Here is a 24,960-nt window from a genome sequence, read left to right as displayed (position 1 = left end):
TACTATACTATACGATACTATACTATACTATATTATATTATATTATATTATATTATATTATATTATATTATATTATATTATCATATGATATTATACGATATCATACGATATCATACGATACGATACGATACGATACGATACGATACGATACGATACGATACGATACGATACGATACGATACGATACGATACGATACGATATTATATTATATTATATTATATATATTGTTGATAAAGTTTGATGAATAGTAATTTTATTTTTATAATATTATGTAGCTTTTTATTATTATTTTTATTTAGTATATTATAATAGTTTATTACTACTGGAGTATTATATTTGCTTTTAATAAAATATTTTTAATTTTTTTTCTCTTTCTAAATACATACATTTCATTTTCCATTTTTTTAATTATTCTTTTTTAGAATATATATTAATTTATCAATTAATTTGATACTTCTTTAATAATTTATGTATAACTTTTTTTTAAAAAAACTTAAGTACGTAGTTGTGTTTGATTTTTCCTCTCGATATTCTGTTAGAAGTTTTGTAAAAAACGAAGTTGTACTCAAAATAAAGTATTTATTTGGTATCACAAAACGGTACGATGATAAACTAAACCGTTCTAATGGTTTGACTTTCTAGACAACATGCTTTATTTTCGAATCACATTTGTTTTACATTATCATTTGCTCGATTTTGCCGCAACGCGCGACATAAAAAAACTAGTAAAAAGTTAACAATGATAGTTATGCGCCTGCAGTCAAGCTCTTCCTGAATTAGTCATTATAAAATTTATAAAAAAAAAAAAGACAGTATAAGCACATAAGCTCGAAATAGACAAACATTGTTTAACGACCAACAACATGCTAGGTTTATTACCATAAGTGACAACTTATAATCAAAACTGTAGAAACATTAATTATCCATGATCAAATAACTGCCCAAGTTGGCCTTTACAGCATAAATTCTTGTCTAACTTTAGTTGTAAACTATGTCTTATGTGGTCAGTAGATTATAACTTAACCAAAGTGGGCACTTATTTCAGGTTCGGAGGATATAGATATAATCTTCGGTAATGAGCTCAATCGTGCAGCATTTGGTACCAAATCCTAGCTTAGAAGGGTTGGCGATGAGGGAACCACTTTATGATCTTAGAAACAGATATAAAGCTGATGAACATGCAGTTACAACCAATATGTAGGATGAATGCCAAGATTGAAGTCCAAGTTCCTGATAAAATTTGAAAATTGAATTATAAGAGATGTGAAATTAAGAAGCATATGAATTAAAAGAGTCCTTATTGTTCTTCTGCTTTCAATTATCTAGCTAGAAAAAATTACACTGTTGGTCCTTGCGGTTTCTTCCAAGTTTCAATGTGGGGTACTAATAGTTTTTTGTTACAAAATCAGGTATTAACGTTTTAATTTGTCACAATGTTGAGTACTAAGGCCAACCTTAGTTAAAAAATTTTGTTAAGTCTTACTAAAATGACTAAAATGCCCTTTAATAACTAGAGGGTCTATTTTTGTAATTAATTATATTTGATGACAGGGGCCATTATTTTAACTTATAAAATTTGGCATAAACCACAAGCACCAACGGTGTAATTCTTTAATCTAGCTATTAATACTTTGGGACCCGCTTCACCCAACAAACAAACTGCAGCCCTTCCAGTTCTTAAAATCCTATTGTGAGCAATAGCAGAGAAAACGGTAAAGTGAAGATCGAAATGTTTTACAGCCACGATTTTGGTTTTTTGGAAGATGTAGATTGATGATTACCTAAGTAAAAGAAACTACGAGAACCATTGCCATAAAAGATGATTAAGTTTGTTACAATATTGATTAGTATACATTGCACCCTTTTATTCCTAAACAATTACAAATTCACCCTTATTCTATTTATTACCATAACAGATTTGTCCTTGGCGAAGAGCGTTTTGTCTCAATGGACTCGACACGATTCTGTCTCAATGGAAGTCGGTCCCTTTTAAGTTAGCAGTTAATCAGGAACTACTATGCTTACCTTTGATGGAATTTGTTACCTAATCCTTAAAGAGGATATCCATAAGAAAAACTCAGACGAGGAGAGTCGATCTCAATGGGAGATCAACAGTTCAAGGTTTTAAACGGTATGTCATTACTCGTGGTTTCAGATGGCTAGAAAGGAAAACGCAGTCCACACCTTAAAGAAAGGCAAGTATGGACTAAAGCAAGCACCAATACGCGTTGATAAAGCTCAAACAAGCAAAAGATAAACATGAGGAGAGAGTTTTCTCGAGATTCTAACATTAAAGACTCGGGGGATGCATAAAAGATACTTGGCATGAGTATTTTCAAAGACAGGGCTAAAGGTACACTCTAAAGTCATCACAAGAAAAGTACACAAGGAATGTTTTAGAGAAGTTTCATCAAAGGATTCCAAACTCAAAAGCACACCCTTGGGGAGTCACTACAAAGAAACAAGGTTGTACCGAAAAAGACAGAAGATACGGCTAATGTGCAGTGGCCACTATTCAATGGTTAGCTTATGTTATTGTGGATGGTTTTCACAACAGGAACTAGACCAAGTTGGTTACCTTATATACAATAACTCATTTCTGTTATCATAACCGAACCATGTTGTGGCTACCCTTAGCATTTGTAATTAAAAAAAAATCATACTCTTATGACCACCGTTACGTGTAGGGGTGCAAACAAGCCGAGGCCGAGCTCGGCTCGATTCGAGCTTTGAATCTAAAGCTCGAGCTCGGCTAGTTTATTATTTATTAATTAATTTTTACTATATAATTTAGTTATTTTTTCATTATTTTATTATTATTATTATTATTATTATTATTTAAATATAAATATTTAATGTATCAAAAAAAAATATCTATAAACACAAGGCTTGCGAGCCAGCTCAAGCTCGATAAGCGAAGTTGGGGCTCGTTTACTAAACGATCTTGTTTTAAGGCTTGAGCTCAGGCTCGAGCTCCTTTAAGCTCGGCTCGTTCGAGCTTTTTTTCGAGCCGAGCTCAAGTAGCTTGGCTCGTAATTTACATCTAACAACTTTTGGTAAAATTTGTTAGCACAAACTATACCTCAATACAATAAAAACCTTCATACCTTGATCGAAAAACGAGATGAAGTTGACGAAGACTTCAATGCAGGAAACCCGATATCATACGCAATCTTCCCATCAGGTTTATACAACCCAAAGTTCCGTTCAGAACCAGCACCCGTCTTCAAATTCTCATTAAACAAAGCGAAAACATAGGCCTTCAACATAGATTTCGGCCGTCTCGGAGTCCCCTTTCTTTTCGAAAGCCGTTTCCGCAAATTATAATTATACGTTCTCGCATTCGCCGGTGTAGCCGCACCTTCTTTTTCATCTCCATGAGACGCCCATCCTGTTTCCGTCACTATAACTTCCATTTTACTAAATCCCGCATCTTCAAGTGCAGCGTAAGCCGCATCGATCTGAGCGTCAAGCATGTTATCGTAATGAAGTTTTGACTTTTCGTCGTATATCCCGTCGGTTGGTTTAAAAAGAGCGTAATTAATATCGATATGATCCGGATTACCCATGTAAGCCAAAAACGGATACGCATTTAAGCAAAACGGAGACCCGATTTGCGTAAATAGATCTAGAAGCCTCTTCATGTTTTGAACAACCTCTTCTTTAAACACACATGACGACGGCGGGTACGAATTAGAAAACACAAGCTGCGAATGCGCGGTTGTTATCTGAACTACGCGATCCAGTTGCAGTTTCCGTGTTGCGTTATAAATGTTTCTAACCGCACCATATAAGGCTGACTCGAGATCCAGATCACCGCTTCCGAGAACCTCATTTCCGACTGCAATTCCTACAATGTGCGTGTTTGGGACGTATGCGTGCACATTTTCTTTGACCCAATTGAGGGCACGATCGGCATTGTCGCTCATGTCTTTCACTAATCCGTTATTAACTCCGATAACTAGATCGAGACCGCTTCCACTAAATGCGTCGAGAACACTATGATCAGAATCGTAAATTCGTACATTTTTTATCTTAGCGGCTTTAAGAAGGCGAACAACTTGCTTAGGAGAAGGGATATTGTTTGCAAGTCTTCCGTAGTTTATACCATAAGTCCCTGTGAAAGCTTTAGCAGTCACATTCCCTAAACAATGACAAAAAAAAGTAATTAGTCATACTGATATGCAGCATCAGAAGGAAATTCAAATCAGTTGTAAACTTATTTTGATTGTCACTAATAGTTTGATGAAGATACAAGTGAATAACTACAGGTGTTCATTAGGCGTTGAAATCAACCAAACCGCCAAAACAGAAGAAAGTAGCCCAGTTTGGCCGGTTTGAAATATGTACGGTCCAGTTAACAGTACACGGTTGGAAACTTGGAACCAACCGTGCAAACTGAACCGGCCATTTAACATTTAATATTTATTTTTTTTTATTTTAGGAAAAGAGTTAACTGCCTTTTCCGTCCCTATAGATTGTCCAACTATGCCAGCTCAGGCCAAATTTCAAATTTATACCATTTCCGTCACTCATTGACATTCTTGAAACAAGTCAGTTCCATCCAAAAAGCTAAGGTTGAATAGAATAAATGGACAAACCACAGGGGAAAAAAATGACAGTTATGAGTTAACTCATCATGTTTCAAAAATGTCAGGGACGAAAATTATACAAATTTAAAATTTGGTAAAAAACTGGCATAATTAAACAACCACAAGGACTAAAATAACAGTTAATTCTTAGCAATATTATATTTACCAACAATCCTTGTCAATTTTTAAAAAATTAATACAAATAATGCTTGAATAAAATAAATTATAGTCTAAAACCAGCAAAATGAACCACTAAACCGTAAAAAGACCAGGGCACCACCCGATCTACTCTTGGACAAGTAATTTACCTCTGTCGTATTAAGACTAAATCTCTCATAAAACAAATTTAACAATAAAAATACAAAAATCAAACACTGTAATTACTAAAAACACTAAAAAGGGGGAATTCAAGCTTGAAAGAGTGAGAATCTAATTAGAACGGAATTCAGTTACACACATTCCACGAGTGTTATTGTGTGCCTCCCACACATGATTACAGTTACGAAATGAAAACAAAACAAGCAACAACATTCAGTAAATTAGGGTTCAACTGTTACCTTTTTGAACAAAAAACACCAAAAGCAGAAAAAAGCATCCACCAAACGATCGACAAATCTTCATTTTGGAGTCAATAAATCGACTCCATCACAATTCCTTTTAAATCCTGCAACTCCACCACACCAAAAGATGAAGTAACTGACTACTTTCTCTCTCTAGAATTGCTCCTCTCTCTCTCTTGATGCGGATGTATCTGTTTATGTATGTATAAGTGTCAACTCTATGAACTAACACACACTCGACGTTATGGTTATAGTGTGTGTTTTCCGGTGGCGGTTCTAACGGCGGAGGGCGGTGGTGAACGGCGGAGCAAAGTGGAGCGTTTGGAGAAAACGCGTTTTGTAGGCGCGTAGATGTTTTTGAATTTCTCGTCAATGGTGAATCAGAATCTTTCATTGATTGCTAGTGGCCCATTTATATAACATTTAGTTTCACTTTGCTACCCTTAAGTTTACAGGTTAGTCAACATTTAGTACATGATTTGGAAAACTTAACTAACTTTTCAGCAAACATAATAAACAAATAAAAAAATGTATGTACATTCTTTTATCTTTTTACCTTTTTCGATATCAATTTTTGTTAGAAACTAGTAAGATTATTTGCGCTACGCTATGAGGTTTCGGTTAATATCTTTTTTATTTAAATATAGAAATCGAAAGAATATGGTCAAAACAATATTTACACATTTTTAAAACCACCAAAAACCATAAAAACAAATTTAAATTGGACAACATTATGGGGGATTTTAAATTACTTATAAATGGAAACGTAAACGATATCTTAAATATAACTTTAATGAAAATTTATGTCTAAACGCAAACCAACTTGAATTATACCGACATGTGCGTAAAAATAAGCACGTAAGGAATTATTTTTTTTTAAGTTAAAAAATGGTATGGCGCGTTCCGGCGGTGTCGAAACGTAAAATAACACGAAATCTATACTGTCTAATGAAAACGTATTATATTTGACCTGAGTCGCTTTCGAACAAAACTTACGTCAAAACGTAGATCAATTGAAAACGTACATAAAAATAAGCACGAAAACGTATTATATTTGATCCGACTCATTTCTGGGAAAAAAAATATTACGTCAAACGTAAAACAACTGAAAACGTACACAATAATAAACATAAGAACATATTATATTTGATTCAACTCGTTTATAATAACAAACGTATATCGATCTGGTCCGGTTTACGCCACGGTTCCACATTCCAAACCATAAAGCCACCAAATTTCAATAGGTTTAATTGTTCCATATACGATTTAAACATATGTATCAAACCAGCCAAATTTCTTTAGTTTGGCCGATTTATGAACACCCCTATAGTCATCTAATCATATTAACATAGGAAATTAAAACAAAAGAATACTAACTTCTCAATTAAGTTCCTGATTTTTCATAGCGGTGTAAGCAAGCGACGTATTAGAGCATTCACATCCAGCACCCTAAAGTTATACATACATTCCACTAAAAAACAACTCCTATATCAATATATTTCCACTAAAAACAAATACTTTTTCTCTCTCCTTTTAAATAAAATAATATTTTTATACCTTTATCATTACATTTTTCTCTCATTCCCTCACAACCACTTTCAATATATATTAAAAAATTATAGTGGGTGAATAGTGTCCTCTCAAATATACAGATGAACAGTAACATTTTCTCTCTTCTCCACTCACAACCATTTTTTATACTCTTTATATTTTAAAAACCCCACACTCACAATTTAGTTCTTTGAATGTGAATGCTCTTAAGGTCCAGAGTCGGACCTCCATGTCAAATTTTTTATTGATACTTATATTTTTATTTAACTTTGTTTTTGTAGTTTGAACTTTGAATTATTATTATGGGTAATTACTTTTTGAGTCCCTGTGTTTTGAGGGTTTTAACCACTTGAATCCATAATCAAAATGTTTAACGTCTTGAGTTCCTATAGCCACTTTTCTTAACCATTTGAGTCTAAATTTCTAACACTGTTAAAATTTTTTGGTTAACTTTTGTTAAATGACCAAATTACCCTTATATTTAAAAAAGCCATTTTATTATTATTAAAACTATTATTAATCACTTCATTCCCATTCCCATGAGACAGTAGCAACACTTCATCCCCAATTCCCAAATCAGCTTTCCAAGCCTTCATCACAAACGCATCTTTAACCGAAACACACGCGATTGTATCCACACCCTTTGATTTTAACTCGCCGGATTTTTCTACAAATCCGGGAAGGTGTTTTTGGGAGCAGGTGGGGGTGAAGGCGCCGGGGACGGCGAATAAGATGGTTCTTTTGGATTTGTTGAGGTCGGAGATGGTGGTGGTTTGGAGTTCGTCGGAGGAGTCGAAGTAGGATAAGGTGGCGTCGGGGAGTTTGTCGTCGACGGAGATGGTGGCGGAGATTTTGGTGGAGAATTTGAGGGGTTTGAATGAAATGGTGGTGATTTATGGGATTGATGCTGTTCATGGTCATAACAATGTTTATAAAGCTACAATTTTTCCACACAAGGAGTCACTAGGCAAGTCCTTCAAGAACCAAATTAACCTGAAATGCACAACTTTCACTTCATAATATCAAGTCACTGTAGCATTATCACTGATGATTTGTGTGCCAAAACTGAGCAGAGATCCTGTTTTGATAAAGAAGATTGGAGCTGCAACTGCACTTGAGATTAGAGCCACTGGCATACAATATGCTTTTGCCCCTTGTATTGCTGTAAGTAGATAAAAAATTACTGCACAATCTCATTGCAATTAGTTAAAAGGTGCAATACTTTTAAAATAATACTAGTTATTGCATGCAAAGATCCAAGATAGGGTCATGGCTACGAGAGCTACAGTGAAATCCCAAAATTGTTAAGTTAATGACTGAGTTTATACCAGGTTTACAAGGAAATATCCCTGCTGGTTCAAGAAAGGGTGTTCCTTATGTGCAGGGACAGGGACAGTAAGCACATTGACTAATTAAAATCAAAATCGATTAAGAAAGGACTGAGAAAGGGGATTTTTTTTTGGAGAAAGATAAGTAAGAGAAAGAAGACATTAGGTAGCGGTAATTTGGTCATTTAACAAATTTTAACAAAATAATTTTAACAGTGGTAGAAAATTGGACTCAAATGGTTAAAAAAAGTGGTTATAGGGACTCAGGACGTTAAACATTTTGATTTTGGACTCAAGTGGTTAAAACCCATAAAACACAGAGAATCAAAAAGTAATTTACCGTTGGTAGAGTTAAAAAGGATATGTGGTAGAGTTAAAAGAATATAACATTTATATTGTGACATTCAGTTGATAATTTATGGCATCTAGGCTCTGTCAATATGTTAAAATAATTATACATAATGCATGTAAAGTTATGTTATACTTGGTAGTGGTATTCCCTTGGATGGAGAGTCAAAGATGTAGCTTTAAATTCTTATAGAAGAAGATAACCAAGGAATAAAAGTTAAAAAGCTCCGAATAGCAAATGAAAAATTAGTATAGAGAGGTATAAGATATCTCCTTTATATAAAACTAGGTTATCACCCGCGAACTTCGCGGGTAGGAAAATTTACTTTATATTAATCAAACTATGTCAGAAAGTTGTTTTATAATTGTTTTGAATTGAAAATTGTAGTCATTAGGGTTGCGAACAAACTTGTTTTTTAATTGTTTTGAATTGAAAGTTGTAGTCGTTAGGGTTGCGAATAAGGTTAGAAACTTTGGGCAAGAACCGGAGGCAGAAATTTGCCTCACTGAATGACCCACGAAAAAAAAAACTTTTATTTATTATAACAGATTATTAGAACTTTATTAATATTTTGTCCGTTCTTTATTATAACACTTAACATGTACAAAAAAATAAAAAAAAATAAAACTATAATGAATTCTCCAAGCCTTTAACACCACCATTGTCACCAACCTTTGAAACACACAAACACAATATCTTTTGATATGCACAATCACATTGGTTGAGTACCACACATATAGGCCAAATAGGTTGAAAGTTGACTGTAGTGCAATCCAAATTTCAAATGCATAGTTTTCAAATGTATTTATTATTGTTATAATATTATTTACGTAACTATATTTGACCTATTAATTATTATTTACAAAACATACTAAAAGTGGTTTTTGAAACTTTAAAAGTTAAACATATGAGGTAAAATCTTACTTCATAATAATAGATTGTCAATTTGTAAACAAAATTATTAACTCAAAACTATAAAATAAATCTATCTATGGAGTATGCATTGGTAAACATACACGACATTCTCAAAATTACAGAGACAAATTTCAATAGTTTGTTTGATTTGCAAAATATTTTATAAATTGTTATTAACAAACGGGAAAAAATAAAGATAAAATATAAATTATTAATGTTTAGTTTATTAACAAATTCGAAATCTTAAATTTTTACCTACTTTGATTTTAAAAATATAAGAAAGTACTCACGGTTACGTTATTGATGGTTTTAAATTCAATTTGTTTGTTTTTAAAAATAAATAAATTTGGAAATTCAAATTGTTTGTGTAAAAAAATATTCATGTATTGATCAAATAAAACGTTGTATCCAAATGACTTGTTTTTGTATAATAAAACATAAATGATATTAGTTTGTATTGATACAAAAATTTCCATGATCACAACATCAAACGGAATTTGATCCATTATATGAAACACCTAGTAAAATGGAAACGTATAATAAAACATAAATGATATTAGTTTGTATTGATACATGAAAAAGAGAACTGTGACAATAAAAATAAGGATTTTTTTATTAGTACTCAACAAATGATCGTTAAATAATTAATTAAAAGTGTAATACCATAGAACAAAACAAATATTATATTTATTTTGATAAAAAATAAAATATCTACATCAAAATTATTTGTCATTCTATTGTAGTTTCCATTTTACTTAAAAATGATTGTCAATTAATAAAGAAACAAATTTATCTAAAATTAATTTGGATATGTTATTGCATTATAAATGGAAATATTAATTTACAAAACTTTGGAAATTACGAATAGACAAAATCGACCAAATAATTTAACATAAATAAATTATCATTGTTTTGTTAATTATTATAAATATTTATAAGTTTCCTAAAATAAATAATAAGTTAATAAAAATATAAGATATACATCTAGAAATAAGTCAACATACAAATTCAAACATCAACTTATTTGGTAATTTGACTGTTATGTTTTATCGTGTGTAAGATATACTCCCTCCGTCCCATTTTAAATGTCCAAATTTCCACTTTTGGTTGTCCCAATTTAATTGTCATTTCCAAAAATGTAAATATAATTTCCAGTTTTGCCCTTACCATTACAAACTTCCATTTTTTGTTGTCCCAATTTAATTGTCATTTCTAAAGACATTATTGTCATTTTACAACTCAAAAAATAAAATACTCAAATATTTCTTAAATTGTGTGAATGTGGGTCCCATGACATCTAAAATGGGACGGAGGGAGTATTCAATTGTTATATTTGTTAATAAAAATATATAAAACTAACATTCGTATTGAAAAAAATTATATATTCGTATTAAAATAAAATATGTAGAGGTTCGGATGTTTGCGTTGGATACTTGGATATTAAAAAAGTAATATGATTGGTTGTGCAAAGCTAATAATAAAATTGGAAAAAAGAGTAGTACCAAAATTATGTTCTAAATTAACACAAAAATTAACTTGTAAACTTTCTTACAAAAGAGGGCATGTTTAAGTACTAATTGTCCAAACAGAAAACATAACTGACATCCAACTTGGGCCATACGAAAATCAAGTAGAAATTATGCAAACAACTGTAAACGCACCATCAACTAATAACTACCAGTTCACGAAAACATATACAAAACCAACTAACAACCACAAATGCAAACAGTCACGGACGGCCTCTTTTCTTTGTCGTCATGTGTACAAATTTGGTCAATATCAAAAGCTGCGAAGACTTGACATATTTAAAGAAAAGAGTAGCGCCATGTGTATTTGATTTGATTTCAAGAAAGCCGACCACTTGGAAAAACCATACCTGTAACCATCTCCATTCTTTTCCGCTATCGTCTTCATGTTTGTTACCTCACATCTAATGTTTTGGATTGAAACATCACGGAGGTTGTGAAAAGAAAGAGACAACTCATCGGAAATAGCAGACGGTAAACGTTGAAAGTCACAAAACAAAAAATTGTCAAAGTAATCTAAAACATATGCTTATTACTTGAATAAAATATATAAATTTTAATAATACGAAAACACATACCATTCTGTTCTCGGCGACTTTGGTGAACTCAATGATTGAAATTGTTTTCGACCTTTTCAATGTAGAACGTTTACGGCTAACAGATGTGGTTTCAGCAGCCATAAACTTATCAACAATCACAAATTCATTTTTGTTTCTAAACTTTGAACGTGTACGATGAGCGATAAGAGACTCATCGGACACCAACATAACTGCTTTACATTTCTGAGTGGCCTAATAAGTTCAAATAAAATAATAATTAGTTCTTTTTTAAGAAATAAAATTAAAAGTAAAAAAGTTATATATGATACTATACCTTCCTCTTTATCGGCAAAACAATTTGACCAACATCAACTTTATATTTCGGAATGGTCTAAAACAGGTAAATAAATACATAAGTAACTATCATAATTCGAACAAAATATCGAATCAGAAATACTCACATCAGAAACAACTATGGAGGATAGACTCGGTTCAGAAATAAAAATATTTGTTTTTCGTGTAGGATCAACCTATAAAACAAAAGAGTATAAAAATTATTAATATAGAATGAATTAATACATTGAATTATATAATACTTAAGTAATCAGATATACATGGGAGTTATTCTTCGGTATCAAAAATTTGTTCAGGTCTATCTCAAAGTTGCTTTTGTCCTGAAAAAAGGTAAACGTATAAATAAAAAAAAACGTAAAGTAATCAACTTAAATTCATAAAAATATAATTAAGTAACTGAACCAAAACCTTTAAACTTAGATTTTCATCAACAACAACATTTGTTTTCCCCTTCGGATCATCGTAAGAAACATAAAACATTAACGGTTTAAAATGAAAAAAATATAGGTAAAACAATTCAGTTAATTACAAACTCCTATAAATGAACACAAACTTTTAAACTTTGATTTTTATCACAAACAACACTTGCTTTGCATATCGGATCGGTTTTTTTATCTCAATCATCTTTGAACTACATATAAGGGAAAAGTGTTTAACAATATAATAAGAATAATAATTAAATTTAATAAAATACGAAAAAAAACAATGACAAAAAATTACCTTCTTCTTAAGGTCTTCCATTTCAAGTAGAGATGAGAAAAAGTTATCAAACTTCGAATCATCAATATCCTACACAATTAACAATAAACAAATGTATAAATACAAAAAAAAAATATTTATGATAAGTTTTAATAAATTAGATTAAAATATAGGGGTTTACATTGAACACAGACTCAAAACTTGTCAACTGAAATTTGTCGTCTTCACATTCCACAACAACACTTTCCTGAAAGTCAGTTTCGGCAGTACTACACTTCTCCTTATGTTCGGACTACCAAAAAAGATAAAAAATAACAATGTGTGAAATTCAAGATCTACTTGTAAGCTCGCGTTAATAACTAAATAATAGTATAGATGTATAATTCTAACCGCAATAACCAAATCATCACCATCATCACCATAGATGGAGTCATCCAAAACAACTAACTCAACCTTGTTGTTCTGAATTTGAGTACTGGTTTGATGATTAAAGACTGAAAGCTCGAAAATTTTATTTCCAACCATTGAAAAGACAAAGATAGATCGGCTGTCTAAGGCAAGATCGTTTACCATCTTAGAACATCCATGAGTAAAAACACAGTTGTCAGTTAATCCGTCCATCTTAACGTTCCAAAATCTATCTCCTAAATAAAGAGTTGATTGACCACCTTTGAAATTTTTCCCATAAAATTGCCTCCAAAATTCATCAGCCATGACCTGCATAGGCAGTGATAATTAAAAATTAATTTAAAAACCAATATACAGAAAGAAAACATTATTCATCATACTGATTGTATAATATACTACTTACAATAACGTCTTTGTCAGGTGTGATTTTGGATATAAAGCAGTATTGATGAACAAATGATTTAAACACCATTAGAAAGAATGATGATTGTCCAAATGACTGAAACATAAGATAGTTATTTTTTCTTATACAACTATCCCGAACAACTTTGGTGAAGCCATCCGCAAGAACATGGCCAACATCAGTTTTTTTTTCAGTCTTACAAACCATAACTTGTTGCCATCAACAATCTTAACTGAATCTTTGTAAGGTGGTTGGTCTCCCCAAATCATTGAAGCAAAGTCATTAGGTATTTGCTATGAGTTTAAAAAAAATAAAAAAAAGACAAACATCAGTTTACTAAAAATATGATTAGTATTTAGAATACCAATAACCGTACCAAAAATATCTGGTCATCTTCCTGAATAAGCTTTAAAAATGAAGGACTGTTGTTCATTGGATCCATATCTGAAAATTAAATATGAAGGTTTTTTACAAAATTAAACGGTAAAGTATTTATAGAAACACAATCAATATTTCTCAATAAGCTTTAAAACTTATCTCAATAGTTTTGTTATTACTGATTCACCCACTATTGTTGGTAGGGTAGCCAATGCAAATGCAGCTTGTATTATTATCTTGAAAATAGAATAATTACTGAGCGAAGTAAAAGAATACAAAAAACTGAAGGAGCCCTATGCAGAGCAAAGTAAACACAAAATTCAAACACCTATTAGTTCATCAAAGCACTTATTCTGCAATCCAAATAAAAAAACTCGGTAAAATAAGTTTAAAATATACCTTCACATTATGTTTTATATCCAAGTCAAAACACAAAATAATACATTGAAAGAAATTATAAAGCAAGAGAATTCAAGTAATAGAAATATTGAATTTTGATGTTAATTACCTTAGCGCTATCCCCTGTAAGCGGAAGAGAATAATCAATTAACAAAGAAACCTTCTTATATCACTCCATTAATTCTGTCACATTAAAGATGAATTAAGTTAATTGAAAAAGGAATGGCTAAATGGATGAAACACATTAATGGTTTACTTCCAAATTTAAATTTAAAAAAATGATTGACTTCCATTTAAAATCAAACACATTAATGGCAAACTTCAAATTTAAATTTAAGATAATGATTGACTTCGAAATTAAAAATTTAAAATCACACACAATAATGGTTTAGTTCAAAATATAAATTTAAAATAATAATTGAGTATCATTATACCGGATCAAAAAACACCAAAAAACGATAAAATTAAACTTACCTCTTGTGTTCGAAAAAGATTCAGACTCATGCAGTTGCATAAGTCATCATCAATAAGTTCAAGACATTGACCATATGGAACTTTTCCTTCCCACAATAAGCTTGCAAAATCATACGGTATTTCCTATGAATCGAAACAAAAAACATATAAGCTTAAAATTTAATTTTAATGATGTAAAACTTATATGTAACAACCAATAAATATTTTTAATATGATTGTTGAATAATTTGAATCTAATTAGCTATATAGAAACCAATAATTGTTGATTAAAGTTTATTAAAAATTAGGATAATTAACAATTATACAAAATGAATATAGTCAACTTCTATTTTAGGTAAATTTATTTAAAAATAAGCCAAATATAATTTAAATTTAAAATTACTATAATATGTTGGAAGATTTAATCAAAATTATATATAGAATTTTAAATTTTAAACCACTAACATGTCTTTGTACATTGAACCCACTTAAAAAGGAAATCCAATTAATGTTATTAACTCCAAATCGTTTACTTCCATAATATCCTCCAAATCAAAATTTTGAATTTTAAATCAAGTTATTATCTATCATCTAAATAAGGAAATTATCAGCGAAATATACTAAAAACACATTTGTTGACATTTTTAAAAAATATTAATATATTCTTAAAACAGGCTTCTAATAATTAAAACGATATTAGAAAACATACAAATGTTAGCATCTTGAAGGACATAATCATCTAAAATACAGTGAAAGTTCAAAACTCAATTCCGTATCTATTATTTTAATGATTTAAAGCATATACGGTAAAAACCAATAAATTTTTTAATATGATTGTTGAATAATTTGAATCTAATTAGTTATATAGAAACCAATAATTGTCGATTAGAGGTTATTAAAAATTAGGATAATTAGCAATTATAAAAAATGAATGTAGTGAACTTCTATTTCAGGTAACTTTATTTAAAAATAAATCAAATATAATTTAAATTTAAAATTACTATAATATGTTGGAAGAATTTAATCAAAATTATATATAAAACTCTAAATTTTAAACCATTAACATGTCTAGCTACATTGAACTCACCTAAAAAGGAAATCCAATTAATGTTATTAACTCCAAATCGTTTACTTCCATATTATACTCCAAATAAAAAATTTGAATTTAAAATCAAGTTATGATATATCCTCTAAATAAGGAAATAAAAATTAACAATAATAATTTTGGAACAAACGGATGGATAGCACCGAACCGTTATCATGATCCGAAATTCAATTGTCAAACATCAAGGATCAAACCATTAAACTCCAAGAACACATATGATATTCAATCAAGCTTCAAACAAAACAATAGAAACGTGGAGCAAAGATTCTGACAAAACAATATTACAAACTTAAAAAAGAGAAAACAACTATAACATTCAACTAACCTCTGTTGCTTGTTGAATGATCGGAGTCCGGTTGTTATCCAAGATTTAGGGATTCACATGAAAATCAAAATAAACAAAAATCAGTAAGTTTGATAAATGTCCAATACATGAGTTTGATAAATGTGCAATACATGATTAACGTTCATAGACACTACATAAATCAGAGAATGTAGATGATGATAACAAAACCTCTGATCTTGATATTGTTTGCAAAAAAAATATAAATGTTCAATCGCTTAGATTAAAGATGCACAGTAGATAAACAACAAACTAAAACAACATACCTTCAATTTTATGATCGGATCTACAAAATTCAGAACAACATAACTTATTTTGGTAGACTAACAATCCGAGTCCGAATTTCAAAAAAGATTGAGGGTTCACCATGAGAAAATACAAACCATAAATCATTCAGAACATATATTAATAAGTAAAAAAAATAATGAACAGAAAGGATATAAAATTACATATTACAAACTTAAAAAAGATAAAACAACTATAACAATTAAGTAACCTCTTTTGATTGACGAATTATCGGAGTCCGAAATCAGATCTACAGAAATCAGAACAAAGAAAAAGTTATTACAAATCAAAACAAAGATTATTAGAAATCCAAAGAAAGAAAAAGATAAAGTTTGATCGGATCTACTGAAATCAGAACAAAGAAAACGTTATTAGAAATCGAAAGAATCTTTATAAAATGAACTTTATATACAATTGAACAACATAAATAACAACATATCTTTAATTTCTTTAATCAGATCTACAGAAATCATAACAAAAATGGTTTTTAGCAATCAAAACAGTATTCATAAAAACAACTTTGTATAATACAATCGAATAACATAAATAACAACACACCCTTAATTTCTTTTATCGGATCTATAGAAATGAGAAAACAAATGGTTTTTAGCAATCGAAAAAATCTTTATAAAAATAACTTTGTATATACAATAACATAAACAACGCAGATCTAGGTTCGATTAGGTATATTTACCTTTGATCTTGATAAAATCTTGAAGATCCGATGAGACGATGAACAATTGTAGAAGAAAAAGAAGATAGAGAAGGGAGATTCGGTAGGTATGATTTCGGTGAACAATTTTGACCATTTTTGCGGGTATTATTTTAGGGAGATCGAAGATACCTTATAATAAAGATGAAGGAGAATGAAGATTATTGACTCGGAATGGCAATGCTTGAATCATATGCTTGAACCAGAAGGGAGATGAAAGGAAAATGGAGATGAATGTGGTGTATAGGGTTTTGGAAAATAACATATAGGATCCATTTTCTGTTGACCCGACCCAACTCAATTCGGATCCCGCCTTTTTTCCTTGGAATCGTGATTGTTGAAAGCTAATTGGGATTTCCCTCCTAAACCAAATTGCCACATCAGCCTAGATGGCCAAAGACAAAGGACACATAGCCCAAATCCATCTCATTTATATAGATATATAGATAACATTATAGTTGTTTCAATATATAACTTCCATTCCGTTTTATTATTCTAAAGATTTCATTTATGGCTTTTTCAAGTATAGGAATTGTCATGTTTTCTATTTGAAAAAAAAACATTGATCGCATGTCAAACGGGAAATCAAAGATAAGTGGTTAAACTGGGTGTACCGTGTACGTTAAATGAGTTGTTTAAACACATATTTTTAACAACAATTTTTTTTTAATCTTAATCCCTCTTTAGCGGGGATCAAAAGTCAAATCCTTAACGTTAAGGGAAGCAACACTTTGACTCAAATGACTTGTCATTAATAATGTAGTTGATTCATTCTATTTTTATTTGACAAGTAAATAATATACTAATTAACGCAACTTAAAAAACTATATTATAAATCAATTATTTATCTATTATCTATATTAAAACAAAACACTTTGGTGCCACTTGGCATCCACTTAAAACACTTACTGCCACTTGTCATCTCTTAAGGTTGCTGGCTTTGGAAAATGGTGCTCAGAATTTTGCTTTGCCTTCACCGTTCTCTTTTTCCATTTTCTCATCACTTTTCCTTTTCCCTTTCCAAAACCCTAAATTCAACCATGGACGCATACCTCTTTCCACCATGACAATCTTCGATCTGAATATTTATATCCATTATTCTGGCCGTTCACTCCATTTCGCAATGAATCAAGACTTGATAACCACAAAGAATTGCATCAACATTCGTCAAGAATCAACATAATCCATGTTAATCATCGATTCTTGCTTCCAATTTCTTATTATAGGTATGTTTTTTCAACTTTTACATGTTTTTTTTTTCAAAGTTGTTTAGAATTTTATTGTTTTTTGTTCGATTTACAAACCCTAGATTGATTTTTTGTTGATGCTAGAGGATCTGCCATATAATTTCAAGGTTGTGGTTAGTTGTGGATGATGGAGGCGGCGATGGTGATTAAGGTTCTTTCCCTTTTTTCTTTCATCCTCTTCACATTTACAAACCCTAATACACATATACTACTTTACTACTTCTGTGGCACATATGAACCCTCACCGGGTATGTTTTCTTCATTGTATTATGACGTATTCTGATAATCCTTTGAATCTTCTGCTTTAATCAATGTTTAATATGTTAATCGTTGACATATGTATGGAGTTGTGGAACAATTTTTTTTTATTTTGTTGTTCAATCGCCATTGAGCTGCAATAGGGTTTGTGGGTGTTTGAATCAAGGCTGTAGAATAAGATTCAAAAGAAATTGGAGCAATTGCTCATTCTACAATACTCCTAAACATCGAATTGTAAAAAAAGAAAATCTTGCTTAAAATCCCTGCATTTTTCTGAATTCAATGGGTTCTTAACAAATTAGGATTTGAATAATGGTTAATTACTTATTACTACAACACAGAAGATTGTTGGTAGTATAGATAGTGTAAGGGTTAAAAATGAGATAATTGTATCTAATCATGAGTGAAACTGCCTATAGACAAGTGGATTTTAAGGAATCAAAATTAAAAAAAAAAAAGAAATTCTAAGGCGGGCATGTAGATGTGTGGATTATTAAAAACTACTTGACATATCTATATTTTTTGTGAAACTCCAAGATGGAACTGTGCTTCTGAAGAAGAATGTGATGATGTGCCATTTGAGTTCAAAAAAAGATGAAGGTGAGTGCCATATAGGTAAGTTGTCATAGTAATATCGAATCTTTGATGGAGCTTATATCATAATCTGGAACAGTTAATTGTTATAGAATAAGAGAGTTGGTGGTCGGGTTGATTCTAGAGACGAAAAATAATATCAATGGTTCTGAACTTTCTACTCTACTTGCTAGCCATATGGATGTGGACAAGGTAAGTTTCGGGCTATGGCCCAACTGGTGCAGCTCTTGCTAGCCATATGGATGTGGACAAGGTAAGTTTTTAATATCTATATCATTATATTATACTCTAATAAAATCAAAATTATCATCCATGATTTAATGCTGGGTTTTGCAAATTGCTTTTACCGGATCAACAGAGACCGGTAAAATTATTCAAGAATTGGCTTCTTTTTTTTTGAACAAGTGTGCATTTACATTTTTTACATATATTTGATTTCTTTTTTTCTCGATATTAGTAAAACAAGAACTTATTTACAGTAATTGGTTTTTTTTTTTTGAACAGGATGATCTTTACTATGAAATTATATTTTTTGAACAGGATGATATGCTGATAGCTCAAGATGAGATATTTGGTCCTGTTCAAACCATCTTGAAATTCAAGTAATTCCCGTATAATCATCATAACATGTTATAACATTGTTTACAAACTTCAAAACCTGTTAAAAATTATAATCTCATGATTTTGATGACAGGGAGGTTGATGAAGAGATACAAAGGGCCAATGCGACGCGATATGGACTTGCATCGGGTGTTTTCACCCAAAACCTTGATACTGCAAATACGTTGACTCTATTTTGGGCTTCTTTTATATTGAAATGGGTTGGTTCCGCTTTCATACTCTTTTAATACTATATTTATCAACTTAAAGGGCGTTATGGTCGTATGTCATGAAACTGATTACATGATTTACAGTAACCAGAGTCGAATAGTGGTTTAAACGTAAAAAATGTGCAGGGAGAGGCGGTATCTATGCTTATAGCGCATACACAATGCGTATCTTCAGTTTTTTGGCTCGAACACGAAACCATTTATTCTGGATCGTGGGATCACTCCATTAGAAGATGGGATGTGGAGACAGGAAAAGACACACTAAACCTGGTACGTAGTGTCATAATTAAGTTGCTTATATCATAAGTTTACATGACTATTTCCAAGTTAAATTTTGATCGCAAACGTTTTATTACGTGCACAGTTTTGCGGGAAAGTGATTAACTGGATACATGTTGCGGTGAACAACTCAGCCAAACAAAACACCAAACTGACTTTCAGTGAACAAATCAGCGAATAGATTCAGCAAACTGATTCGGCGAACTGACAAAAATCTGCAGTGTATTTTCGTTCTTGATTTAGCGAACTGATTCAGCAAACTGATTCAGTAAAATGCAATTTTCGTTCTTGAGGTTTGGTAATTTTTTGCGACTTTTGTCCAAAGGTTTGTTTTTCCGCATCTAGATCCAAAAGGTTTGAAATCTTGCCATTTTCATCCGGCTCCTTAACTCCATCCATTTTTTCTCCATTAAGTCAGGGGTATTTCTGTCTTATTTGCTAACTTAAAGGGCAATTTGGTCTTTTTCACTTTATGTGAAAAGACTGGATACCCCTGAAAAAGACCGAATTGCCCTTTAAGTTAGCAAAAAAGACAGAAATGCCCCTGACTTAACGAAGAAAAATTGATAGTTAACGAGCCTGATGAAAATGGCAAGAATTCAAACCTTTAGGATCCAAATGCGGAAAAAACAAACCTTTGGACGAAAGTCGCAAAACTGGCCAAACCTCGTGGACGAAAATGCCATGTTACTCTTTAATTTATTATATATTTTCAGTCTCAGTTAATACTGTAATGTTTGTGGATCTTTTAATCCTCAGTAATCATATTATTTAATCAATTAATCACTACGCTTACTATCTTGCAGGGGCTTTTATTGAGAAAATACAAGGTTATATCAGTTATCCAGCCTGTTTTTTTCTTCTTCTTCTTCTTATGATCTGGTATTAACAAAAGCAAATACACATATTCAGGTTGGTTAAAAATTGTTTTTTTAAAGGTGATTGTACGCTATAGCTGATAATATATGCTGCTATCTTATTATAGGTTACTTATGAAGGTTTTCAAACTTCTTAGGTGGAAGCTCTAGGTCCATGTCTAGACCAACTTACAAGTTTTGATGTCGTGGAAGAGCCAAAGGACTCGGTCACTGTGAACTGTGTTGCGGGCAGTTTCACAAGTACCCGACTCGGTTCAACTGAATGGTCTTTGCTTATTGTCTTCATGTCTGTTACTTTTGTCGTATTTTACTTTTAATTTTGAAAATACTTGATTAATGGTTTCACTGATTTATGATTATGTGAGGCAACATTATCGCCTTAGTCCGGCTGAACTCTGTTAGATAAAATGTGATTTGAGATATAGGTAAGTTGTACAAAATCAGTGTTAAATGTGATTTGAGATATAGGTAAGTTGTTCAAAATCAGTGTTAAAATGTGATTTGGTTAGTGTGGATTGGTGCTGCAGCATGATGGCAGTGTGGCTAAATTCTATCAGTGGCGGCGGTTTCAAACATAATGTTCGGGCAATAGAGGTGTGTACCCGGCTGCCGTTCTCGAATAGGTTGCCGCAAAGGTAAGTTTGGTTGTTATTTCAACAATTTTAAGTTATATATTTGTGTGTTAAGCCACCCGCGAAGCTCGCGGGGTCTTAGGCTAGTTTTTATAGTAAAGGCAGAACAAAGGGGGCTTTTGGAGGTCGTTTTCGTTGTAGGAGACGCGTTATTAGCCACGTAGATATTTTTCAATTTATCGTCAATGCTGTATCAGAATCTGTATTTCATCGTATAGTTTCAGTTTGGTACCCTCAACTTTAGAGGTTAGTTAAATTTTAGTACTTGAATTTCTGTACCTTTTAAGTAAAAATACTAAATAAATAAAAGTGTGTATGTATCCTTTTCAATACCATTCTTTCTACCAGCATATGCACTTTTCTTCTTGTAGTCATCTAATCATATTATTTTAAGTTAAATTGTAATTAAATCTTTTGGACATTGGGACGAAAGAATACTAATTTCACAATTAGTTTATTGATTTATCATACCTTTGTATGATAAAGGTTCGGTTCGAAGAATAGTTACATGCACATGCAATATCGTTGTTTTTTTAGTTTACCTTTAAATTCATCGATATATTTGAAAGGAATGTAAAAATTTCACTGTGATCTACAGTTCTACACCTAACATTCATTTTTTTTTATTTTATATTTTTTTGGTTCTGTTAGCATGTGTATAGTAAAAATAATTATACATGATTCATTTCAAGTTATATTATACTTGTTAGGGGCATTCTCTTGGATAAGGAGCCAAACATGTACACTTTAAATTCTTATTCAAGATGATAACAACAGAATAAAAGCTGAAAAGTGCTCCAAAAGTAAATAAAAAGTTATAAAAAAAAACATTTTTTTATAAAACTTATTAGAGTATAGCATATTTCATGGAGCAATATCATCCTTCTTCAACTATAACATATTTTATGGAGTAATATCCTCCTTCTTCATCAATGTATTCAATGTAATTATGTAGTCAATAGTTTCTTAGTCTAGAGGAGTAATTCTCTCCTTATTATTAGTCTAGTAACTTGTATTTAAAGTGTTGTATCTTTGTAATGAAAATCAAGTTGGCCATTGTGATTTCATATGGTATCAGCCTAAACATTGCAAGATCCTTTCTCCTAGCAATCTTCTTCTTTCTTTTCTTTCGGTCCCTTCCCAAAACTCTCCCATGGCTGCCGATCCAACTTCAACCCCTCTCCACTCCCTTGTTCATCTAATTAACATCAAATTAACCTCAACGAATTATCTTACATGGGAGAAACAAGTTACTCCGGTTCTCTCCTATCTCAAACTTCTCGGCCATGTTACCGGAGACACCCCTTCCCCATCCGAAACTATTCTAACCGACAACAAAACCGTGGTCAACCCCGATTTTCTGAAATGGCAACTAGCCGATCAGAAAGTTCTTCTCCTACTTAATTCTACCCTAACCTAAGAAGCCATGGGCGAAACCATTGGACATACCACCGCCAAAGCCGTTTGGAAAGCCCTCGCCGATTCCTATAGCCACTCCTCTATTGAAAGAATCCACATTCTCAAAGATTCCCTTCGAACCCTTCAAAAAGGATCTTCTTCGGTTTCGGAATTCGGTCGAAAGTTCAAAGCTTTAGCCGACCAACTTTCGGCTATAGGTCATCCCATAAGCGATGAGGACAAACGCCATTGGTTCCTTTGTGGACTCGACGCCTCGTTTGAAAACTTTTCCACCTCTCAAAGAACCATTCACCCGGCTCCATCATTTCGTGACCTCTTGGCTAACGTCGAGAATCAAGAGATGTTTGTTCAACAACTCCATGGTCCTCAATCTCCCCAAGCCGCTTTCTATGTCCAACCGACCAAAACTTCCCACACCCGCACTCCTTCGTCTCGTGGAAGAGGTCGCGGCTCTTCCTCTAGAGGCCGAAACCCCTCTTATGTCACACCCCCAAAATCCCACACACGGAGTACCACCGCTTGGAGGCGTGACTGACCAGGATCAAGCCATCAATCATATCAAACATAGCATTTAATAAGAAAAGTAATTAATGTAGCTTATCATGACATGATTGATGTTTCAAAACCAAACATTGTTTATGTAGCGGAAGCATAGTAATGTAATCTCAAAACAGTTTAAGTTCAGATATCGTTCATGATCCAAATCCCACAACGACCTGCTCCTCCCTGTGCAAGCTCCATAATGTACCTAAGGTCCTGCAAGGCATGCAGCAAATAATCAACAAACTAGTTGAGCGAGTTCACAGAAAGTAAGTTCATAACATAGTGCATAAGTATAACCAGTGGGGGCTTCCCATACTAGTGTGTACTAAAGGCGGGGGCTTCCCAAACCTTGTGTTTATATTACCGGTGGGGGCTTCCCACGTTTTATCCTTACTAATGAGGGCTTCTCATTAGGGGTACTTACTAGACTAACTTCCAACCATGTGTTCTTCTTTACCGAGAACAGGAATACGTACTGGGTCACGTAGGCTTTACGTGACGTGCCCTTCCCCGAGGACAGTGGTACGCGTGGGGGCTACGCAGGATTTACGCAGCGTGTCCTTCCGACCCGGAAGACAGTAGAAGGTATTGGGTTACGTAGGCTTTACGTAACGTGTCCTCCCGACCCGGGAGACAAATGGCAATTACTGGGTTACGTAGGCTTTACGTAACGTGTCCTGACTATCCTGAGGACGATGGTCTATAGTCTAGTGATTGCGTAAGTACGAGTAATCATTCCATATCAAATCATTCCAACCCAATTCCCACCCGGGAATCCCATGCCTTGGCTGTGTGAACTCACCTTGGATTGCTCGGCAGATACACAAAGAGTACAGGTAAGCTAGTAAATGGTCAACCACGTCCGAATTAGAGAGGGGAGAGGGTGATCCGAGTTGTGGATGTTCCTGCCGTCGGGTTTCAACTCAAGCCGAGAGAGAGAGAGACGAGAGGGAAGTAGGGTTGTGTGTGTTTGTGTTTTTGTAAAAAGTGGAGAATGGTTACACATCCCCTAATGTTAACCGGTTAAGGAGTGATGGGCCGAACCCATCACTTGGGTTGCCATCTAACCGGACTCCAAGTACTACGGCCCTATTACTTGTGCGGTCAAGAGGTGATGTGCGATCCGGGTCACGTTGTGCGGTTCGGTTCGTAAACACATAATCATTCATATAATCACAAGCACGTGTTAACACAACATTCACATAACATACATACACATAAGGCACATAACATCATAACATTCAATTAATAACGTTCTCATAACCATGTATTGTTACACAAAGTAAGTCTAAAGTCCGAGTTGTCACATCTTACACCAAAGACCTCCACATTGCCAACTTTGTCGCCAAGCCGGTCACTATGCGAGTGCTTGCCCTCAACT

At 32.6% G+C, this 24,960-nt stretch overlaps 2 protein-coding genes and 1 long non-coding RNA gene across 4 annotated transcripts; 1 reads left to right on the top strand and 2 right to left on the bottom strand.

Annotated features, from left to right (window-relative positions):
• Positions 1-815: 815 nt before the first annotated feature.
• LOC110928682 (glucan endo-1,3-beta-glucosidase 14) lies at positions 816-5,552 on the bottom strand. The gene is made up of 3 exons (XM_022171716.2): positions 5,150-5,552; positions 3,108-4,144; positions 816-1,230 (listed from the first exon to the last, which is right to left on the bottom strand). The coding sequence occupies exons 1-3, from the start codon at positions 5,211-5,213 to the stop codon at positions 1,144-1,146; spliced, it is 1,188 nt and encodes a 395-aa protein (XP_022027408.1). The 5' UTR covers positions 5,214-5,552; the 3' UTR covers positions 816-1,143.
• A 6,299-nt stretch (positions 5,553-11,851) lies between these two features.
• LOC110931251 lies at positions 11,852-13,807 on the bottom strand. Of its 2 annotated transcripts, XM_035987409.1 has the most exons (7): positions 13,601-13,804; positions 13,225-13,517; positions 13,082-13,130; positions 12,804-12,986; positions 12,595-12,705; positions 12,435-12,503; positions 11,852-12,034 (listed from the first exon to the last, which is right to left on the bottom strand). In XM_035987409.1, the coding sequence occupies exons 3-7, from the start codon at positions 13,118-13,120 to the stop codon at positions 11,957-11,959; spliced, it is 480 nt and encodes a 159-aa protein (XP_035843302.1). In that variant the 5' UTR covers positions 13,121-13,130; positions 13,225-13,517; positions 13,601-13,804; the 3' UTR covers positions 11,852-11,956. The 2 variants fall into 2 exon arrangements, with proteins under 2 accessions (XP_035843302.1, XP_035843301.1); XM_035987408.1 differs by having other exon boundaries at positions 12,804-13,130; positions 13,601-13,807.
• Positions 13,808-19,013: 5,206 nt separating this feature from the next.
• Positions 19,014-19,759, top strand: LOC110927544. Its single transcript, XR_004888318.1, has 3 exons — positions 19,014-19,251; positions 19,539-19,600; positions 19,693-19,759. It is a non-coding gene; the product is annotated as an uncharacterized LOC110927544 (long non-coding RNA).
• The last annotated feature ends 5,201 nt before the right edge of the window (positions 19,760-24,960 follow it).

This window comes from Helianthus annuus, chromosome 3, assembly GCF_002127325.2.
Source record: "Helianthus annuus cultivar XRQ/B chromosome 3, HanXRQr2.0-SUNRISE, whole genome shotgun sequence".
NCBI classification, from domain to species: domain Eukaryota; kingdom Viridiplantae; phylum Streptophyta; class Magnoliopsida; order Asterales; family Asteraceae; genus Helianthus; species Helianthus annuus.
Note: the sequence above shows the minus strand (reverse complement) of the source record. Positions and strands in the feature narration are given on the sequence as shown.

Excerpts from the sequence above, each read along its gene's own strand:
- LOC110931251 (XM_035987408.1), bottom strand. The coding sequence starts at position 13,431 with ATGGTTTGTAAGACTGAAAAAAAAACTGATGTTGGCCATGTTCTTGCG. Across the intron at positions 12,706-12,803 it reads GTGATGATTTGGTTATTGCG|TCCGAACATAAGGAGAAGTG; the intron begins GTTAGAATTATA and ends CTTTTTTGGTAG. Across the intron at positions 12,504-12,594 it reads GTTTTGAGTCTGTGTTCAAT|GATATTGATGATTCGAAGTT; the intron begins GTAAACCCCTAT and ends TTAATTGTGTAG.
- LOC110928682 (XM_022171716.2), bottom strand. The coding sequence starts at position 5,213 with ATGAAGATTTGTCGATCGTTTGGTGGATGCTTTTTTCTGCTTTTGGTG. Across the intron at positions 4,145-5,149 it reads GGTGTTTTTTGTTCAAAAAG|GGAATGTGACTGCTAAAGCT; the intron begins GTAACAGTTGAA and ends GTCATTGTTTAG. Across the intron at positions 1,231-3,107 it reads CATCTCGTTTTTCGATCAAG|GAACTTGGACTTCAATCTTG; the intron begins GTATGAAGGTTT and ends AAATTTTATCAG.